Source organism: Strongylocentrotus purpuratus, unplaced genomic scaffold (assembly GCF_000002235.5).
Source record: "Strongylocentrotus purpuratus isolate Spur 01 unplaced genomic scaffold, Spur_5.0 spur5_scaffold_5, whole genome shotgun sequence".
NCBI classification, from domain to species: Eukaryota; Metazoa; Echinodermata; class Echinoidea; order Camarodonta; family Strongylocentrotidae; genus Strongylocentrotus; species Strongylocentrotus purpuratus.
In genome coordinates this window covers 20,239,411-20,262,211 of record NW_022145611.1, presented here as the reverse complement: position 1 = coordinate 20,262,211, position 22,801 = coordinate 20,239,411, and the positions used below count along the sequence as shown (strand labels likewise).

The window sequence follows — 22,801 nt, the reverse complement described above, 5'->3', positions numbered from 1 at the left end:
GTTTCAATCGCGTTAGCATCCGCTCTTTAAAAAATAGAGGAGGTATTTCGAGTCTTACCCTTCTACTGGTGGTCGTACTCCAACGCCATTAGGCCGATAGAGCTCGCTGAGAAGGGAAAAAACCATGCACCGCACAAAACACTTAGCATCATCAGTATTGGCAGATATGAGTCACGTGACCAAACACTGTGAGACCGTCTGTGATTGGCCAATAGGAACCCAGTGAGAATGAAAGGAAGCCGGTCAAAGAATGGCTCTTGTACTTCTCAAAGCGTGACGTCGTCATATTCACTAAACTTATCTCTATCTCTCTCTCTCTCTCCTCTGTTCGGGATTTTTACCGTCAATTTCTGTCAGGCGGTGGTATGTATAAACGCTGAGAGCTTCGGGCATCAGACTTGACCGGTACTCGCCGCTTGGCCAGCACAAACCCGATTTTCCTCTCCGACTGTCCGCTAATATTAATACCTGACTTAATCCGAATATGTGCGCTTAACGAGTAATCTCATAACGTCTATTGAACATCGCTTAATTATCGTCAGATTATCCTATCATACTTGCCGTTCATTGGCATTTTGTTTAGGAACGTCGCTGGAACATTTCTGCACTTCTTGTCTACTTTTGATTTAAGTAAGACTTGCTTTGTAATTGGACACGCATATCTCTTAATAAGAACATCTCCTAAACTTCTAACTTCAACCAAAAATCAACATAGTGAGATATCTAGAGAGTGAAATATTGTGAATAACAGCCCTAGAAGAGCATTCTAAACTAAATTTTTTCACCACTTCGAGAATCAGTACTGATACATTTTAACGAAGATAAATTCTATCTTCCTATGATCTCTAATTGAATCGGTGACGGTAGAGCAGCTTTGGGACCCGACATTGACAGAGTGTTCTCATCACGGAATCTTATCCTATCTTTCAGTTCGTGAGGCGGTTCGACCCTACCTCCGCCAAGCTGGATCATTCTGCCTTGACAGGAGGTCCCCGGACCTTCCCGGTAGCGAGCATGGCTTACACCATTCCGCCCGTACCGCCCCAACATCACCACCACCTTCAGAACAAGATGAACGCACTCGGCTCTCCGTACTCCGTCAACGGGCGATCGCTGGCGTCGCCGAACGTTGAGCTCATGCATCCCGCTATGTCATATACAAGTAAGTCATACTCTCTTAATTTGTTCCTTCTGGGAATTTTGTATCCCCCCTTCCCAAATATAGACTAAATGTCTACTCTTATTATAAATATCATAGGATTTACACGACAGTAAAGTTTACTTTTAATTTTACTACTAGTACGAAGAGCGCAAGCACAATTGGCATATATAGGCCTATCATCTTTCAATTTCTTTTACAAAATTACACATCGCTTATGTACAAGAATCATTATTTCGACTATATGAATACTTAAAATCAGAAATATTTGAACAAGTGAACTAGATTAAATTATTTATAAAATTATATATTCAGTAATGAAGCGATAACATTTACGTATCATGCGGGTATTGGAACCAAACAAAATGCACTGCGGTTAGTTCATGTTATGGTATTTATGAATCGTTTAAGATTTCAACGAGATAATGTTTATCTAGATTAAATATCTGCATATATGAAAAAACATATATCTATATCTGCATTGAGAATTATCCTATGTGAAATAGTTGTGGAAGTGTTGGCAAGAGTGACGATAAAACTAAAGTAGTGTCAATGACAGCGGCACCTCTGTAGTGAAATAACTCTTAGGGAGTAAGTATGTATTCATGGTATATTACTAATTAAATAATTAACGGTATTATTGCATTGTGTCACCCTGCTACATTGGAATAAGACCATTGATAAGTTATATGACAGGTACATGGTGTTCCGTGAGGATAGTACAACGACGATAATTATAATAATTACCATTGGAAAGTTAGGAACTTTCCATTACTAATCATGTCTGGACATTTTTTTTAAAATTAACTAGAGTTTTTCCAAACGCAATCAGACACGAATAATCTGTTTAAATGATTTTTAATTCAGTTCAATTTTGAATTCAATGGTTCAGCATACATATTGCCATTCGTTTTTTTAAAACAATTTTTAGAGCAGTTAAAAGATATTTACAGGAAAATGAGATTAATTTTAAAGCATAGTGGAATCATACATGGAAGAAGGTGCACTCTCACAAATAAAAGAAAAACATTGGACAAAATATACCTATTAATAAAAATGGAGCATGCATGTATGTTTGATAATATTATAACCATTATTGGGTATATACTAGCCAATTTCGGGTACATCTTACCCAATATAACCAAGAAACATGCACGTACTATTTTAATCCAACTCTTTCTATAGTGTGTAAAAAGCCTGTGAAGCGAGGTTCCCGTGTAGGGTATATCCTGAAGGTTAACAATTGATTTTAAAATGTATCTGATAAACATATAGTCAATAAAATAGATGATCGTGAATTAGGGCAGTTCCCACAATTTTGTTTGTGATGAAGATCTACATCGGTATCTACAAGAAGCAATGCACTGCTGTGTACATATAGCATCTTGTGTTGATTCAAATCATTAACATTAAGACGCTTAAAGTCTGTAAGGTGTATAGAAGGACATCTAGTTCGGCGGAGCACGCTATAAACTCCTCCACGAATTGCGGTAGATCTTTGGGAGATTTTAAGTGATCGAACTACTAGATTAGTGATAGAAATTATCTATGAGTTTAATCCAATGGGCGTAGTATCGATGAGATATTGATACTATGTTGTCTAATTGATGTTTGTCGATGAGCATCTTACATTTTGAAGAAACCGCTTAAAATAGCCCGATCTGAATATATTCTGGCAAAATACCTCACAATTATATTTATAAGAAAATGTGTTAATGCTACTACATTCCAACTTGATAAGTCATATTTGTTTAATAGATAGTACAATTGCTTAAGATCAGTGGCAGACATACATATTTAAACTTAGTGTAAAATTTAGTTTTTCTTTTCTTCTTATCGTCAGGAGTAGGATTTCTATGAGTATTTTCTTAAAATTAAAAATCTTAGAATCCATTTAAAGTCTAACGTAGATGGTGGTTAAAAGAGGCAACATTACAAATTATTCTAATGTTTTGTTCATCCTTAAAATATAATTTTGTATGTTGTTAAATCATTATTGTTGTCTTTATTCTTGCTAGTTCCTGTATGCCTGTAGCTTAGAATCTTTAATCATAAAAATAAGTCAAAAATAGATTTGGAAGAAATAAAGTATTTGAAGCTCTAATTTCATTTCGGAAACAATGAATATTAAATCAAGGTGTTAAATTTATTTTCCTCCTATTTACATCAACCCTTAGACAAGAAATTGACGCTAATTAAACTTACTGCCCTCTTATTATGCTTATTTGAAATTTCCATAATCTCCGTTCGTTAATTTGCTTCCGCGTTATATATTTCATAGTGGAAATAATTAATCTACATATTTTACAGTTGTTCCTCGTCTTAATTTCATTGGTTTTGCTATCTCATCTCATGGTTTTGATAGTCAAGACTTTAAATTAACTTATTAATCTAGTTGTTAAAAATATAAGCTTTTTTAACGAGTGATCGGATGCAGTCATCACAAGGCAACGTAAACATAGGTATAAATGCCAGCAAACGCTATGGGCGAGTGAAGCAGTTTGCTAATATCTTTGGTATGATTTCTTATCATTATTTTTACATCAGTGAATGTGTGTCAATATAATCACTGTTTCCTTATGATAAACGTTAATAAGATTATTATGGAACAAACGAGTTCAGTTTTAATTCTTGTACCTTTGATTTAACTGCTATGTGATTTTTACTATAAGTACTACTACTACTACTACTATTAGTAGTACTATACTACTACTTCTGCTACTACTACTACTACTACTACTACCTCTGCTACCACTACTTCTACTACTATACTAATAGTACTATACTACTACAACTACTTCTTCTAATACATGTACTACTTATACGACAACTGTATATTACATTTGTCTGACTTATGATTTATTTTTTGTTGATGGTCAATATCTAAAAAAAAGCTTCATGAAATTGTGTTATAAATTACTATAAACACAATCGCAGTGATCTTTTTAAAGACGGCAATCAAAGCTATTACTAATTCAATCAATTTATATTTATTGGAATGCCACCTGGAGCTAAACTTGTTTTCTGGTACTAATGCTAAGTCCTGGATAAGGGCCATTGTTTCCGTAAACATTCTCTCACATCATCACGAAAGAATACAGGGGCAATGGCATCAGTGCTTGGTCCTGTCTCTTGTTCTCTCTATACCTTATACCATCTTCAAGAAGAATAGTAATCGCCCACATGCATGCATTCTTTTGTTCCTCTTTAAATTATAGTCCAGGGCCATACCGTCCCATTACGGAACACCCCATCGTTAAAAACTCGACAAACAGAAGAAAAAATCGATTTGTTCGGGGCCAAATATATAGAACGGTGGGTTTGAGGTTGGGGTCCAGGGGACAGAAGGGAAGGTATTGTGACGAGTGAGGTAAAGAATAACTCTTAAACCAGGATGGTCGAGTACTAATCAACCAACGCCATACCGTGACATAAGCCATCTCTGCACCCCTATTCACCAAATATCGATCCACATTGCCTTCTTCACCACCCCTTTCACCCGCAGTGCACCATGTGGAGTCACAAAAGATCCTTTGCAATCTCTTAAAATGAAAGTTATCTGTACCTCCCTCATGAATCTCGTAGCTTTGTTGAAGTGTAGCTGTGTCCTTTGGCCGCAGTTGGAAATATCGTGGAGCATCGATCTGATAGGAGCAATTATTTTAACAACACGACTCCCACTGTAATAGAGGAGAAGAGTAGTGTCCTGCAATCGAAGTCAAATAACATTTATTGTTCGTATTAAAAATGTAAATCAACAACCCCCTGACAAACAAACATGCGTTCAAATTAATTCAACAAGACCGTTGATATTCGAATCTTTTTAAGTATTTGTTTTAAATGACTCAAGAGAATCTTTATTTTAAAAGAAAATCAACGTCAGAGCTTGATAAGTTACAATAGCTGGGGAAACCATTACCTTTGACGGAAAAAAGCCATATTTACAAATAATCATGAACGATGAAGAGCAAAGTTTAGTAAATATTAGCCGAAAGATATTAGATCAGTGGGAAATTGTCATGATAATTTTTTTTAAAATATTCATTCAACTTTATACATATTTTAAATAAATGGAAATTAGCTTGTGACCTGCTTGAAACATAAATATATAGCCATACGTCAGTTGGTGCTTCATCAGTAAATGCGACTCAATTACGTATCACTAATATTACCTTACTAATTAATTTTATTGAAACGCCATTTTCTTTTCAGTATTCATGCTATAATTCGATGAATTATTCCAATCGGTCCAATGCCTGTGACATACAAAATGATACAATTTTTAAGCTTACTTAAGAATAAGTTCGTGAAAATCTCAAATTGCTTTTGAAAGAAGATTAACGGGAAGTTAATTTCCAAAGCTTCATGCAGTTTATATCTTACACTTTATAATTTATAATCAGAATAAGTTTCTTGATGAGAGATGTTTTACCGATAAAAAGTGAGTTGATTCTTTCAAGATATAATCCGGAGTATCGTATCAGCAAAGCAACTCTAATTACACTTCAAACGGAAATTTAAATCAATGTTTATATACAGTGTAAACGTATGGGAAATGGATTAATCCATACATGTGTCAAAGATTTTCGATGTTTTTCAAGTTCACGTGTCATCACGAAGTTAAAAAAGAAAATATCCATAAAGACGGGAGCGATCAAAATTTAAATGTTTGTTCCAATGACCTATATCAAAGAAGTGATGTTGAGATAAAATATTTGACATCGATAACAGTACTGTTAGTAGAATACACTCTTTATTTAGGTCTTCTGCATTTACAATGACATTCTTATGACGAAATTGACTGAGAACCTTTACATAATGTCTTAAGAAAAACGAAACTTGTCTAGATTTCAAACGGGTCAATAGGAAGAAAAAAGGGTCATGACTATTTTCAGCAATTAATTATTTTGACTTCATTTCTCTCTGAATATAAAAGAATGAGTTCTTATGAGTCATAGTGTCATTATTTTGATTTGGTGAAGTATTTAGGATACACGTATTTGTATGTAAAACGATGTGGTAAAAAATGTTTTCGGAATTTTTCGGGCGATAAATCCGCATTTTTTCACTAATTATTTATAAGTTTACTATAAATAGAACAACTTATAAAGAAAACTATTTTGATTGTTTACAATTTTGTTAAAGAGAAAAAAATGCGTTTGTAACGAGATGCGGAGATACATTGTTCGCATCAGTTCGATGGTGTTTTTATAGTTCGTATCTTTAATATTGGACCTGGTAATTCCTTAATTCGAAGATGGTTGAAAGATATACATGTATCCCTTTCACTGTCTTATCATTGCGTTTAATAATTAATAAAGTCCAACAATTATGGACATAATTCACATAACTATATTTAAAAGGTGTCTGAACCACGATTTTAACGGAGCCAGGTTACACTATATACAAATAATCGAAACGAGTGAGATTAGTTTAACCGCTCTAATCGTTATAAAATCGACACGTTATATCGAATGCACGCGTCAAGATTAGAGAACTTTAATCTCATGATGGCGATTATGAGCTTTCTAATCTGATCTCATTCCATGTCCTAAGTCGGATTAACATTGGTTTGATCTGCCTGATCTGTCATCAGCTCCAAGTAACGGAGGTTTGTATTTAGAACCAGCTCCTTTCTATCCCTGCTTAACTCAATGAATGTAGATTATTGAAAGTAATAGTACTACTGTTCATTCGTTTTGAATCACTAACAAAAGACAAACACGCTTGTACAAGTCATGTAGGCTTGATAATGATATTAAATACAAAATAAATAGAGTGACTATACATTAACTGAAAGTTCAATGACTGCATAAAATACGCTGCTTATGAAACATAACTTGTCGTTATTATATAAAAAAAAAAGATTTGATAGCATGAATCCCTTGAAGTTGATCAAAAAAAGGCTTGATAGCATGAATCCCTTGAAGTTGAAGGTTCTACTGTTTTCAAGAAAAACAGTCTTTGATCACGCTATTTGCTCTCTTTGGTTATATACGAATATAGTCCAGATATATATTTTGGAATCCCTGCAAGATTGTGTAAGTTTTTGATTTTTGTCCTGATGACACAGTAATAGTGCCGACTCTTCTAATGTTTTGTATCCGGTGACGCCATCACGCGGTCTTTTCCTGGAACATTGAACATCGTGTTTTACTAATAAACAAACGCCGGATCCAGGAATCAATTCTTCTGAAATAGTAATTATAAATTTCGAACTTCCTATTGTCATTATGATAAATTTACACAAAAACCAAACAGGGGATAGATAGTTTATCGAGAAGGGGATTGATTGATATCCGTCCCTACTATTAATATCAAGAATGCGAGATGGATGATATCTTTCCAGACGACACCCTTCTTGACATCCCCCTCTAAGGAGGATTCGGGTGTCATCTCACTTCAGATGAGGGCGTTCCCACTGGGAGAGGTAGCCAGATCTGACACAGAATGATGAAGTGTGTAGCCCCTCCTGGTATCGAGATACCGCACGTCATCGGCCAGGATGCGACTCGGCCGTGCAGCCAGGTTTCGATGTCGACACGCACCGTGCATGATGAAAGCGCGGGAAGCGACACGTCCTCGCAGACGGTAACGGCCCTCGAGTTGAGAGGGGATTTCAAGGAGGAGGAGTGGATATGCAAGAGCCCCCAGGGAGCATGATAGAACGGGAGATAACTCACACAGTTGACGCAAGAACAAGATACCTGGTAAACGGTGTCATCTGCGATTTCACTTCTGTGATCCTTGAGGAGATGGGTCGACATGTAGATGGACACGAAGAGATCTCTCCTTGCTCGACCTCTAGCCAAAGTGCGACTTGTTCAAAGATAATTTATGTAAAACGGAATAATGCAAATTGTGTGATTACTTAACTGACAAATAAAATGGGCAGATATCCATGACAAATGTTGACATTGGAGTTAATACAAATACTAATTTAATGCTCAGTTCACATGATAATTTGCTCCTTTCGAAACATGTCTTGTTTTTGTTGACTGTAATTAGACAATAATCAACTGATGAAAAAAAAATTCAAATAAGTGATTAAGAACACTGAATTTATACCTAATAATACAGGAAAAATATTTTATTTTATGGATTATTACACTCGTTGTTTGTGTATACGAAGAAGTCTCTCTTTTAGATTTCCTTAGTTCCAAAGCAAAGGTAAGGCGTATTATTTGTTAGTGTTTAGCTTCTCAAGATCATACTTCGGAATTGACGATGTGTCAAAACCAAGAGAAAGAAATTACTGAACATTATCAACAATTACATTAATGTCTAATAATCTATCTTACTATAAATATGCTTTACAAATAGTTGTTGTTTCTCTTTGAATAACAAACACACAAAAACCCTTTTTGGGACATAAGATATCAATTAATCAATCAATTGATCATTTCAAATTTATTTCAACAAAGCAATTGCAAAAATATAAAAGACATTCATAGAACTAAACATTGTCACATAAAAGAATAGAATACAATGTACATACATTAGTACAACAATATAAAAGCTGCTTGGCAGGTATCAGCCAGAGTTGAGAAAGGAGTTATGAGTGGCCGACCTAAATATGTATAATTGAAAGATAAATATAAGTGCCAGATTACAGGGGGGATACGACACCAGAGTCGACCAGAAAGCTTTTCTTTACCTTAATTTCTTTTCAATTATAGAGACAAATAATCAAAAGTGTGCTATCGATATTTCAGAGGATTTAAATGTCTCAGAGTGTGAAAACCTTGTGATATTTATAGCTTTATGATGATAGGAAATCAATTATCGTCTAATTTATTTATCATTATTTTGATGAAGATCTTTGGCACAAAATTGATGTGTTCTCCTTTCTCTTCCGACTAATTTAGTAAACCGTCTTGAAGTTTTAAAAGCTTTTGAAATCCAAGATTTATTTTTAAGATTTGTATGCCTCCATTTTGTACTGCAGCTCATAATATATACTAGACATGTAAAGAGGGTCGATCAAAGGAAGTTACCCTCTCCTTTTTATCTCTCTATATTTTAAATAGCTATACCCTCTTCCTGTCAGCCACAGGTGAATGACCATTTGAAAAGAAGTAAAGCAAACATTATTCAGAAAAACAACATGTTCCCACGGGCATTTGCTTCTAAATCTGTCTGTATCAACAGCAATAAAAAATTTATAAACGTTTTATGGTGTCGGCACTGCGATGATATACTAAAGAGGTTTAATGTCTGTACGTTTGTTCAATGTTTAGCAGAGATGGACATGATATTGGTCTATGAGATAACATAGCAGGATGTGTGTAGTCACATTCTAATGCCATTGTTTGATCGATATTGTAGGCGTAAGATTATGCCAGCCCACGGAACGAGGTGTGAATGGTGAGTCTTTTGATTGGGAAGAACCACTGCCCTTCCAAGATGCGGGTCGATCTTTTGTTTATCATTTCGTAGGAATGCGAGAAGAAAGCGCTTTGTCCGCCACCATGTCTGTTGTGGACGGACAATGGGTCGTGTAGGAGTTTTGTTTTCCGCGAATACTCACTGGCCAGGGTGAATGAGTTGAATGGACTCATCACGTGTTCATTCGAATAGCAGGATTTTGTAAGGTCTATTCACGGAAGGATGCTTCGGTACCATTACTCAGAGTGATCAACAGCACCGGTCAAGCAGTGGTACATGATTACACACTCTCACAAATCGCATTCTCCGCAGCGTCGATCCGACATTGAACAGCGTTATCAGCTGGACTAAGAACTGGTATCTCCTCTGCTGGCCATTGATTGCTTCACCATACACTCTACTTTTAACTTGTAAACATGGAAGCACTTTCTGATCTTGCTAGTCGTGAAATCAAGATGGAATCACATTCTCCACAGGATTCCAAGAATTTGGACGTCAAGCCCGTGAAGCTGGAGCGGTTGGGGATGTCGTCGTCGCCGCCAAGGTTGACCATCGACTGCGGCGACACCGGTCGATCACCGGTACCATCACACATGGAACCGCCAGGTGGGGCTAGGGTACCATACCCGATGCACCTTTACCCTTACCCGTATGCCTACAGCAACCCCATGTATGGAGAGGGGGCCTTACCAGCACCTGATCGCCACCTTCCACCAACCCAACAGCACCCCATGTTCCAGCCCCAGGTCCTTGGCCCAATGACCAGTGAAAGGCCGCATTCGAATGGCGTCGGTAAGAAAAAGCGCTGGCGTTGGGATGTTTGCCCTCTAAAGAGTTCGTTTTGAACATATTGATATTTTTGTGAAAGCCATCTGCAAAGTTAAGTTCTATTTATTAATAAGATCTCATCATGAGTTAATTTCTGTGATACAAATCAAAGCTGGTGTATGATATAGTTATGTTTTAGGCGACAGCATACAATTGTTCTTTACTGACTACATTCATAAGCATGAGCGAGACGTTTGTCATACCGAACTAGTTATAGTTGATGTATTTTGCTACTGATTCGATGGTCTTAGTAAAGTTTAAACCCTTACTAATACACTGTGCACGTTCGTGTATTAATCAGACATGATTATTCACGTCAGGGACCGACCTTTACCGTCTCCGCCCGAAAGACGATGTTGCGTACTAGTAATCTCGATTAAAAGGACTTAAACAAGTATATATCTTCTTGAAGGCGTTTGCAGTCATACAAAAGGTGATATGATTGACCTCGGTCATAATACTTAGAACGATAATGACTTTAAAAAAAATTAAAATTAAATCTTTAGTATAGGATAACACTTCACATATAAACTCTCAAGAACTGATATTCAGTTTCGAATGTCGAGAGATGATCAGTGATTATTATCATATACTATACTCATATCTCTGGCAAATAGAGACAAGCAAATTTTATGAAGTTTTATGTAATTTGCTTTGAGCAAATCAGCTTTTTACTTTGACGCAATTTTGTGAACTTTGTTGTTTTATTACAAGCCATTTTGTTAAAAAAAAGAAATAATAACTATAAAGTTATGTGAGCATGATTATCTTTCAACAATGACGATTCATTAAACTAAAATATAACGAATCTTTTACGATCTTGTAAAAAGCCCAATTTACATCCAGGGACAGATCCAGGATTTGTTTTAAAAAATCGGCTAGCCCAAGACTTGCTCGGCGAGAAGGTGATGGTAGTGTGTGTGTTGGGGGGACAAATTTCTCGGTATATTTTTGTTTTCCTTCTCTTCTTGAAAGGGACAGGTCCCTTGATCTAAACTAAATAAAGGCAGTAAACTTTTAATGACCAATATGAGACTACATTTTTTTAAAGAAATTGAGTGCTGAGGAACAAGTCAGTCATGTAAATCGATGACTATATTAATGAGAGCGATTTTAACATCATTTTAACCTTCTGTTAACCTTAATGAAAATGCAGTTTATTATATTTTAGTTAAGTGTGATTTCTATATAATTATAACGGTAGGATATGTGGAATACTACCTCAACAATATCACTATAACTGCTAATTCTCTAAAACAGACATAAAGTGGTTCGAAACACGAGAGGACATTCAAAGACCAACCTCAAAGCGTTTCTCAATCTCAACTCTATCTGACTCGCACAATAAATCAATCTGAGTGTTGATATTTATGACGAATTTTCTGTGACAGATTTCCCGATTTTATCTCGCTCCTAACCAATTATCATTAAAAGCGCTGATACCATTCACGTGAATAATTTCTACACACTGGAGTACCGCCAAATCATAACAGTGCCATAAATACGGAAGCTTTTGCGGCGGAGTTCTTTGTATCTATTCACAACTTCAAAGACACCATAAATCATTCTGAATATTTCCTAAGCCTGTCTTGCTAGGTATTAGGCACATCCGATTTTGTTTCTAACATGGGATACTATTCATGCATTTAATATATTTCATTCATATTTGGGTAATCGTTATAATTCTGGCCACTTGCTTAGACTACGGGTCAGCCCAGCTCGGGTGTTATGGCTGCATGGGCCAGGCATCGTCCCAATTTGCACCGCTCAAAAAGAGGCCAATTATCCGGTGTTCTAAAGGACCATTCTACGAAGCACAAACTCTCAAGTTTGTCTTGGCCATGCAGCTCCATTGATGTGGGATATCTGATAGGTCTGTACCCTATCGGCACTCGGTCGGTCTCTCTTAGAAAACCCCGAACGCTGTTCTTCTCCCTCTATCACACCCACAATAGACCGGGGCTAAAGGTGGCCCCTTTTAGGCTGCCGCCGCCCACAAACTCCCAATTCATTTCATTATTGAATGTTTCATTTTATGATAGCCAACTATTAAATAGACGCTTGTGTTTTCTTTCTTTCTTTTTTTCCTTGACGGGGCGAATTTCTGTTTTGTGATATGATCACGCGTGGCTATTGTAAGTTTGGTATGATCCCCGAGGTTTATAGAGCCAAAGGGAGAGGCAAACTACCCGGGTGCTAGCCCGGTATTACCCTCGTCTCTGTGACATTGAACTTGCACCTCTACATCAACTACAAACACACCATGCTTTGTCAGACTTGGTCGGATCACAAGATCCACTTACCTCTCTTTCAAAAGCTCTCTTTTGTCTCGCCTTCTACCCCCAATTTCATTTCCAATTATCTAATTACCATTGAACGTTGAGCTGCATGCAGCCAAAACGAATGTGAACATCTGACCAGTTAGGGCGTCGGAAATAGTCATGTCATTTTATCTACCAGCTTTAATTGTAAGTGAATTCATGTTTAAGCGGCTGGTGGTGACTCGCACAATGAACGATATGAACATGTTTGCATTACAATGATGTGACGTCACTATTATAGTTAAGATCCAGTGAGCTAGAAAACGCATATTGATGTCATTTTTTCATAACAAAATGTCGTCTACGATAACGGCGATACAATAACCGATATGATGGTCTGATTGGATTTTCAGCAGTATTTTTGTGATATGAATTAAAAAAGCAGATACTATTTAGCTGTGATTGGAAATAATATATTTACATGTTTACTTCAAGCTCCCCTGTCCGCAGAGTGTCTATAAGGTCCAATTTTTGTCTGTCTTTCTTCTTTACCTGATTTATCTTAATTTGAAAATCAATGCTATTTAAAAGTTGAAAATCGCAGTGTTTAGAGATCATGGCCACATGTAATTAGTAGTAAATAAAAAAATAATCGATAGGACAATACAAGATTATTAGGTGAAAATTATAGGGATAGAGACAGAATCACAAATGATATTACTTTGCATGCTGCATTATACTTCCATTTATTGATAGCTGGTAAAAATAAACAAAATGTGCGTAAATAGTACAAAATACTCTTGTAGCAATTTTTTAAAATATATATGCTTGGTTTCTCTCTCTCTCTCTCTCTCCCTTTTCTCTCTCTAAATCTCGATCTCGTATTGCAATACCACTACTATACTTTGATGCACGTCTCCAACTGAGTCCCATTAGCATTATGATGGATTTAGAAGACTATTTAAGTCAGCCATTTAGATCTTCAACTTGACCAAGGTCCGCGAAACATCTTAATTAACATTCTTATCGTTTCTCCTCCTCTGTCTAGATCCACCTCGGAAACAGCGGCGAGAAAGAACGACCTTTACACGAGCCCAGCTCGACGTCCTCGAGACCTTGTTCAGCAGGACCAGGTACCCTGATATCTTCATGAGGGAGGAGGTTGCTATGAAGATTAATCTACCAGAGTCGAGAGTACAGGTGAGTTGATATCCCACACCTAGCTACGCCCACCCCATCATTCACCCACTTCCTCATTCATCTATGCCTTAATGTTGTTAATAAACCAAGTTTCCCCTTTATAGCAACAATGCGTTACCACCAAACTAGCTTTATAAGCATTAAACACCAGCTATCATACACCAGAATTTAACAGGTCGGATTCACTATAAGACAGAATATATACAACAAGCTAAAGCAACAGAAATAACAATTCAAAACAAAAAAACTTGAACGAAAATATCCTTTATCTGCACAATTATGAAAACATAGTAAAAAGCATGTGTAAAACACCTAAAAGCACGTCTGCGAGAAACTATGAATATAACTTGCATCAACACTATTATTCACACTGCAATATATATATATATCTCTCTTCGTCTAGGAGTATAGTAAATGACGTCATAAAGTTTTTTGTTCCAAGCATTTTCAACCTCGAACTTGCCTGGTTATGTTTCAATGCTGCATCTCATTCTAAGTAAAGAACAAACATCTATTTCAGAACCGTACGTCTGACTGTCTAAAGAAAAAAATATGAGCATTTCTTTCATGAAGGTCATTTTAATTGTGATACCCCTTTTGAGTACGAAGCATTCTCCGAATTCAATATACATTAATAACAAAAAATATTGGGGAAATGTTTGAAATAGAATGTTAATAAATTGAAACAGTTAAACTATGTCTATGGCAATGTTGTTTCCAAGGTCTTACAACTCAAATATATATATATATTTTTAATTTGTTCTTGCTGACTACCAGTACCATTTGACACGATGTATATACACGATAAACATATTCTAATTACTGAACTTCAAAATATAGAATTAAAAGCTACAACATAAAAGAAAAAAAGATACGGCAAACATTTATTTTTACCACAAACACGGCTAATGAGAGTTACAACAGACTAATACAAAAAAGGTCGCATAATCTTTATTTTTGCAAGATGTGAAACAACAGAGACATCCTTAGATGAACTTTTAAAAAGTTATTATTAGATTCAATTAATTTCTGTTAAGTGTAAACATACTAAAATGGAAGAGAGTTCATAAAATGAGCACTACTTATGATACATAACGGGTAGCACACGACATTTCCATCGTTAAGTCTTCTCTCCTCTTGATATAGCTAACCTGAGGGTCAATTAGGGACCTTGATTGAATGATTCGTATTCTTATTTCAAGATAGAATAGTTACCATCAATTATAAGTGACAGTTTAAAATGGAATCATTGGTGAACTCAAGGGTCCTGTATATCATTATCAAAGCAACCAGGTCTGGAATAATTATTTTGGATACCTCTTTTTGTCTTTGTTCTTTGATGAACTGTCTTTCTCCGCCGCGCCTTCTGTGAATATTACGAAAACTATTAGTCGTCGCAGTATTGACATTCAACAAAAAATTTGACATTTGTGGTCGAGTGTGACTTGTTTCGTGAACCAGCCTCTTTTCTTTCACCCTACTGGCGGAACATATCAAAGCAAGTTGTAAGATTGGTTTTCATACAAAAAACACGCGCAGTCTCGGCATTTGTTTTGATATGCAGTATTAGAAGTAGTGAATAATCGTTAATACCTTGTATGCCTTTGTGCAAACCGTTTGACTATGTACATGCAGATTTACCATGCTAATCCCCCGATCGGTACGTCCGCGAGAGAACTCGCTTCTGAGGATTACACCTACACTTACACGTAATCTACACTTTGTTTTTCATCCATGGCTGTAATGTGCGATGGACTTCAAGCCACCGTTTCTTGCACCATAATATTTCGGGCATCTCCTTACTGTGGGAAAAGGAATAATTCGCTACTTTCCACTAAGTGCATGGTTCACTACTGTTTTCCTCCTATTTTCTCGGAGAAAAAGAGAATGGAATTCTCGGGTTTCTACTTGTTCTTGCAAGATTGTCGGTGTAACCAAGAAAAAGAGAATAGAGGAGTATTGTGAGTCGGGTGCTTGAGCCGCGGGGGATTGGAGCAGGCTTACAATAGACCAATCTTACATTCAAACACTCAAAGACCATTGCAGTGCCTAGGGCGGCAGGCTACGTGAATACACGCTGGCTTGTCTAATTAGCCCTGCTTTCAATGTTCAGAGGTACCCCTCTACCAGCGTGTCGCCCCCATTGATGTACCCCTAGCATAGCCCGTTACCAGTGGAATGCAGGCTCCTAGCTGACATAGACAGGACTTGGACCCACGTGTGGTTTACGGGGTCTCAAAGAGCACAGGTGTACGCTACTCTGCTCCTTTTTCATTCTCGCCGAGTCTTTTGTCGGCTTCAAAATGAATGAAGGTGAAAGAAAGAAGAGAAAAAAGAAAGAAATCACTATGGAAGTGCCTCGGGGTGTGAACGTGTGGTAAGAAGTGAGTTAGAGTCTAGAGACGATGACTTGTTAATGTGTTCTGGTAGCTAGAGCGTCAGGGTGACCCTCGTGAACCCCACCACAAGTTCTTCTTTCCTTACCTTCCATTTTAACACGGTAATTGACCGAAATCCGAATCCCAAGTCTCGATTAGAAACCTCGATTGGTATTGTGCGTCGCTGACTAGCCCGCCATTGTTCAGCAGCCTGTTTTGTGCGACGTTCCCGATGTTCGTAAGAAGAGGGAAGGGAAATTCTGACAGGTATCTGGAACAGCGACCCTGTGGTCCATTGAAACGTGCCCACAAAAATGAAGGCCACTCAAACTTGAACTACGCGCTACCATCTGAAACTTATCCTAGAAAGTCGACACGGGGTAATTTAACAAGCCCAGTTTTTGAACGATGCTCTTATTTGTAAAGCACAGAAACGTGGCCTAATTCACGGTCACTCAACTTGTACTCAGGAATCGAGTCCCAACTCCCCTGTTATTCTCCCAAACCCCTTTCCCATTTCCCCTCGCAAACAATTCTCGTTCCATTTCGACTTCGAGGCAGAGAGTGCCATGACAGCGCGAACAAAACATGGTCGAACCTCAAAATAGCAATAGTACAACAATACTCAAGTCGGTCAGAATATCAGTCTTTTGAAGGACGTATACAATGAAAACTACATGCACGGCCAGCTTAGAAGTCAATAATGATAATCCATCATGTTATGTTTTTAGTTATCAATTCCATTATTGAATAATTGAGAGTTTAGAGCAGCAGAAAGTTTCACCTTGATTAATAATTAATTGAGAAAAGGTGATGGTGGTGGTGGGGGTAAACAAGAATAATTAGGGTGGGGTCCATGTACTTGAAGACACTCTTACGCCCCACTCTCAGAATGGGATGGGAATGCACGGGATCGCTCTCTTTTCTTTTCTTTTTCCCTTTACCAAATGAAAGAGTCGTGTTGACGAACAAACACGGTTCTTACTCTCTCTCTCTCCACTCACTTTCACCGGCATTCTCCACAAGTTCCCCTCACAAAAGATCGCTGAAGTTGAAAGAGGTCGAACCTAAACAAACTTCCATTAGAGCGCCATAGTTTTGGTGAAGTTGGTAAATACAAGCAATCGCAACAAACAGCCAAGAAATCAAGATGAAGTTCTACACCATTTGACATATCAGTGCCTTAAATAAAAGAGCTCTATATCTGGAATGACCATGTAAAAGGAATCCGTATACTCATTAAGCGTTTGATCAAAACATCCGTAATGACTAGACGTCATTTTCCATCTTAACTCGTAATTGAGTTCAAATGCTGCTATGTCCCTAGCAACAGACGACTGTGGCGTATCGCCAGGCTTTCTCCGCTCAGAGCATAAGAAATAGAAGTTGTTAATTAGAGATGCAATTAGCAGTGTTTTCTAACCTATTATCATGATGATCATTAGAGGTGTATTGCGATCCGCCTAATAGGAAGTGGCTAAAAGGTCCTCATGCATTGAACCAAGTCTATCTTTAATTGTTCTATACACACTTGAGTTACTGATTTAAATGCATGCTCCATCAAAAATTGCATGTCAGGTAATTTGTCGCTGGAATATTTGCTCTTAAGGTACATCCTTCGGTATTCATTGGAGGATAGTGAGAATAGATATTCATATGAGTTTGGAATTAACCCCTTACAACAGGGTGGCGCGACGGAATCTAATTAGAATTGATGTGAGCAATGATGAAGGAGGGATACTTAACGGTCCATGTTTAATTAAGTCGTGATTGGGTAATTCGATTGTTGTCGGCCGTCAAATGGAATTAGCATGCTTGGGAAAAAGACAATATGATAATAATTGAAATGGACATTAAATATGATTTTGTTATAATCTTCTTGAGGAGTAGAATTGAATTTTCAAATGAAACACTTGAGATGAATACTTACCCAATGCGTGGTTGTACACGAATCCATTTAAGACGCATAGTAAGTTAGACTGCTTTAACCAAAATATTCTTTGAATATGCCTCTCTGATACCTTACAAAACGAATATTTTTTTCAATTCGCATATTACACAACTAAACTTAGAGCACTACCTTGGCTACAAGAAAATGTATTTTCAATCCCATTTTGTCATAACGTAATCAAAACAGTGAAAGCTGTGAGAAAAAAAACTCCGAAACCATTTGATTTTCGTAGTTTTACAGATGGTTGACAAAGACAAATTAGTGTAAGATATTACCCCCTTTTTCTAGTTTTCTCCCCATCAACCGTCTTTTGGTTAACCACGGTTTGTATTCACGGCGGATTACTCATAGCAATTCGTACAACAGCACACGCATATTATACTCTCTCGATGGTTGAATATGCATAGGCAAACCGCAGTGCTATCTAAAGTGTTCTCTCAAACACAAAGTATGCTCTCTTTACACAAGCCTGGCTCTCGATGTGTGCTTGTGTTCAAATCAATAAAGCTATCGTCCTTACGTAACAATTTGATATGGAGTGAGTGAGTGGTGGTTGCCTTTACCCATTTATCATTTTTTTTCTTCAGCTCTTGACTGCACAAACCAAAGAGCAAAACCACGCAATAGTTTGAATACCCAATGAATGAATTACAGAGCAGACATAGTACATCAAAACAAAATTTATACATGCACTGCGTCTATTCAAGCTCGGTTCTTGTCTACTTAGAATTAGTGCAAATTGAGTAACCTTAAAGAGCGTTTCATCCAGTTTGCGCTTTTCTTTCGTTTTCTTCCGTTTTCTTCCTGTAGAATCTATTATAGAATTACGTTTCTATACGATAAGCAACTTGAGGCTCAATACAATATTGTCAAGAAAGAGTGCAAAATTCCACCGATGTCGAGTATTTCTTGACAATGGCCTCATGCAAACAGATCAATATTCATGAAAATAATGTTCGAAGAATGTGTCACTCTTGACAACAATTAAATCAAAATAATATTCCCCAAATTGAATTCTTAAAGGATTTATAGAAATTATACCATTTTGATAAAGTTATGAAGACTCCTTACGAAACTGTAAAATAATATAGATGTAGGGAATAACCAAAAAGGTCATAATGAACATTTCGTTCATGTTATTTATGTTTAAAAAAATGAAATCCCAGGATGTGCTCTCGGCTCCGATTTAGTGACAAGTCATCGGTAATTGTGGATAATGTCTGCTTTGTTGGCTTGGTTCTACTAGTGCAGTGTCATTACCGATCGATTGTTTGGGCCAGCCCGTATGGATTGACGGTAACTGGTCCCACCAACTCGGCAGGAGATCAGACCGAATGCCTGGTTGGACTTTAATGCGTTAGCCTGTATGTGTGCTGAGTAATTATTTACATTGAGTGGGGAGGGTTGAAGGACCTCTCCGTAGAACCAACTCCACAGAGCTGTGTACAGATTAACCCTTGTGAGCGAATAATGCTCAGTAAATGAATAATATTGGAGAGAAAGGATCATGGTGTAAAGATGGATTTGGATGAGAATTATTTATCAAAATACATGACATGTCGTATAGGGCCTATTCCATAATATTTGTCAGAAATAAAATCTGGCAGAAATGATGAAATCACAGTAAAACGCGTCTCATTGACGTTACAGATTTGTGAAGATTTTGTGATTAACAATTGGTTTTCTGTTTCATTTTTGTTATTTTCAGGTCTGGTTCAAGAATAGGAGAGCGAAGTGCAGGCAACAGCAGCAACAGCAACAGAACGGTCCTAATAGCAACAACACCACCAACAAGCCACGCCCTGCTAAGAAGAAGACGCCACCACCCACACCACGTGAGAATGATGCCCCCACCACCACATCAAGCGATACACCACCGTTCAAGGCATCGCCATCCGTCTCATCGAGTATGCCCAATAACAACAGTATTTGGAGCCCGGCCTCGATAGCCCCTCAACCCATGTCAAGCGATCATTTAGCAGCGAACATGAGTAATAACAGTTGTATGCAGCATTCCTACACCATGCCCAACGCACAGCCTGCTGCAGGCTACACAGCGCAGGGCTACCAATCACCGTACTTCGGCGCCGGCCTCGACTACCTCTCTCACATGCCGCAATTCCCCGGCTCCATCAACCACCAGATGGCAGCGAGTGCTATGAACAACGGGCCGATGACCACCATGGCCTCGCAGCTGCCACCTCCCCACCACGCCCACATGCCCATGGGCGCCATGTCGAGTGCAGAGTGTATCGACGGCAAAGAACAGCCGCAATGGAAGTTCCAGTCGTTGTAACCCCCCTACGGCTTATCTCAAGAAGGCGACCCCATCGACTCCATCGAAATCAATGGGACATTTTCTACAGTCACCATGTTTTTGCGAAATGTGAAAAAGGACACTCATGGTAATAATGGCGGCCTGTCCCGGCTGTTTTGCGACGTGCACTCTCGAACATGACAATGAAAGGACCAATGACGTTATTGGTAGGAAGCAGTTTTAAACTTTTAATTTATCACAATTTATTTTGAAAGGAATCATACGATACAGTCTAGAGATAACCAAATAATGGTTTTCATCAGTTTCGTTATGGCGCCAATCTGAGACGCAAGACATTGCCGTTCGGACAATCTGAAATGAAACACCCTTCATTCTTTACTTTGCAAAATTATGAACAATTCATGAGATTTCATGTTGCGTCTTATTCTTTTGCAAAATAATAATCAGGAAAAAGAGGGTAATTAGTTGAACACTTGACAAGTCATCAGCAAATGAATACATACAATTTGCAATTTGGTAAAGAACATTTGCATCAGAATGTATTCTCATTTGACAAATAGCGTCACTAGTATGTCTACGAATCATGTTTCATCTAGTCATTATTATGTTTTTTATAAAGTATCTTCAGAATCATACACTTTAGGGCGAAATGATTACAACAAATCGTTTAAATGAATCCGGTGATAAATGATGTATGACCTTGAACGCAGCTCTCATACCGAGTGCTAATATCAACTCAGTTTGGTTGATATAAAGGACCTTGTTAAAATGAACCACCACCAAACTTCCCACCGAAAATGGACAAAAAAAGAATGACTGATTTATCTATCATGCAATGTAAATCTAGATAAATTTATTTATTACAGTAGAAGTAGACAAAGTGAGAACGATTATCATCGAATGTTGCTCCATTATTTTGGCTATTATGTTGCTCAACCTGAGGCGAATTTTAATCATGTTACCGACATTCCTGCGAGAATCAAAGAAGTCGACTGCAATCAACTCGTATTAGTTAAGAAGAATCAGCTCAAGTTTATTTGTTTCTTTATGTCTTTTAGTCGATTGATTTAAATTTCTGTTGTGAACTTAAAAACGTTCGAATTTAGTCGAAGCTAGCATCCCGCATTTCTATTCTTCAACAATATTATTTTCGAAGACTATCTCAAGAGCGTTCCGTTCAGCACATGAAAGTGTCGAACTAAGCTAACAACATATTTAGCACAGATTCTTTTTCTTTTCATTTGGATTTACACTCCCGAGTCGGGTGGATATACAGGGTCATTGTTAATGTATGAAACGTTTATGTTGTATAGAAAACAATCTTTTTAAATTACAAAGTCATCAAGTAATGTGTTTAAAAGTTACCATCAACGGAACTGTCGATTTTAAATTGAAAATATATATGTACTGTACTTCCAATTTCCCATTGTGCGGATTTTAACTGTGGTAATAGCCCTAATACATTTTTGATTTTTTTTTTTCAAGTGGGGCTTAACTTATTTAATATCAATGTGAAAAGCAATCTCTCTAACACATCCAGTATTTAGAATTCTAATATTTTGTAGATTATGTTTCTTCTGATATTTATGTTCTATTCTTTTCTCTTCGTTTTGACCACAAACCGCATGATGTGTTTGCAAATGTCACGTCATTTTGTTTCCGAAACTTTAGTTATTTCTTCTTCGTATCATTCTCGTTCTTCTGCCTCACATTTGAGTGTAAATAAATAATATCTAGACGGGGCAACTTCATTATTTTTTTCTTGATTCTGTTCATTCCATGTTTAAAGTAGTGTGACACAAATCATGTAGTATGTAGGTTTATAGATATCTGAATATCTTCGTTATTTTTCCCCAGTTGTTTCTAGCCTGACGCGATGTTAGGTACATTATGCACAGTTGAATGAAAATTATTAAAAATTGCACGAAATATACTAAACGTATTCATGTGTTGTATTTCTTCGTTGTATTTTGTTTCATTATTACAATTAATTCAAAACAATCAATACATACAAAAATGAGTACAAAGAAACTTTGATGTAACAACAGAATGCATAGTTGACCTACATCATTGTGTGTACGAGTTAAACGATTGAAAGCGGGAACGAGAGGTAAAGAGGGAGACAAACAGAAATTAAAATAAATAATAGGATGACGGAGAAAGAGAGAGAGAGAGAGTGTAGAAAAGGAAGATATTATATGGAAAATGTGACAACTGTAAAAGTCGACTTTCTTTGTTGAATGCAATGTAACGTGTCCCTGAAAGAAAGAGATCGATAGGGTGAATAATCATGCAAACACGGTATAAGGGAGATTCCATATAAATAACTAAACAAATAACCCGATGTGACATTTTATA

The 22,801-nt window shown here is 37.2% G+C and overlaps 1 protein-coding gene across 3 annotated transcripts; it reads left to right on the top strand.

The window, feature by feature from the left end:
• Positions 1-223: 223 nt before the first annotated feature.
• On the top strand, positions 224-22,376 carry otx (orthodenticle-related protein; the record flags this gene model as incomplete). Of its 3 annotated transcripts, none has more annotated exon segments than NM_001032368.2 (3): positions 224-1,162; positions 13,685-13,836; positions 19,874-22,376. In NM_001032368.2, coding segments are annotated over 3 exon segments (888 nt in total). In that variant the 3' UTR covers positions 20,462-22,376.
• Positions 22,377-22,801: the final 425 nt, after the last annotated feature.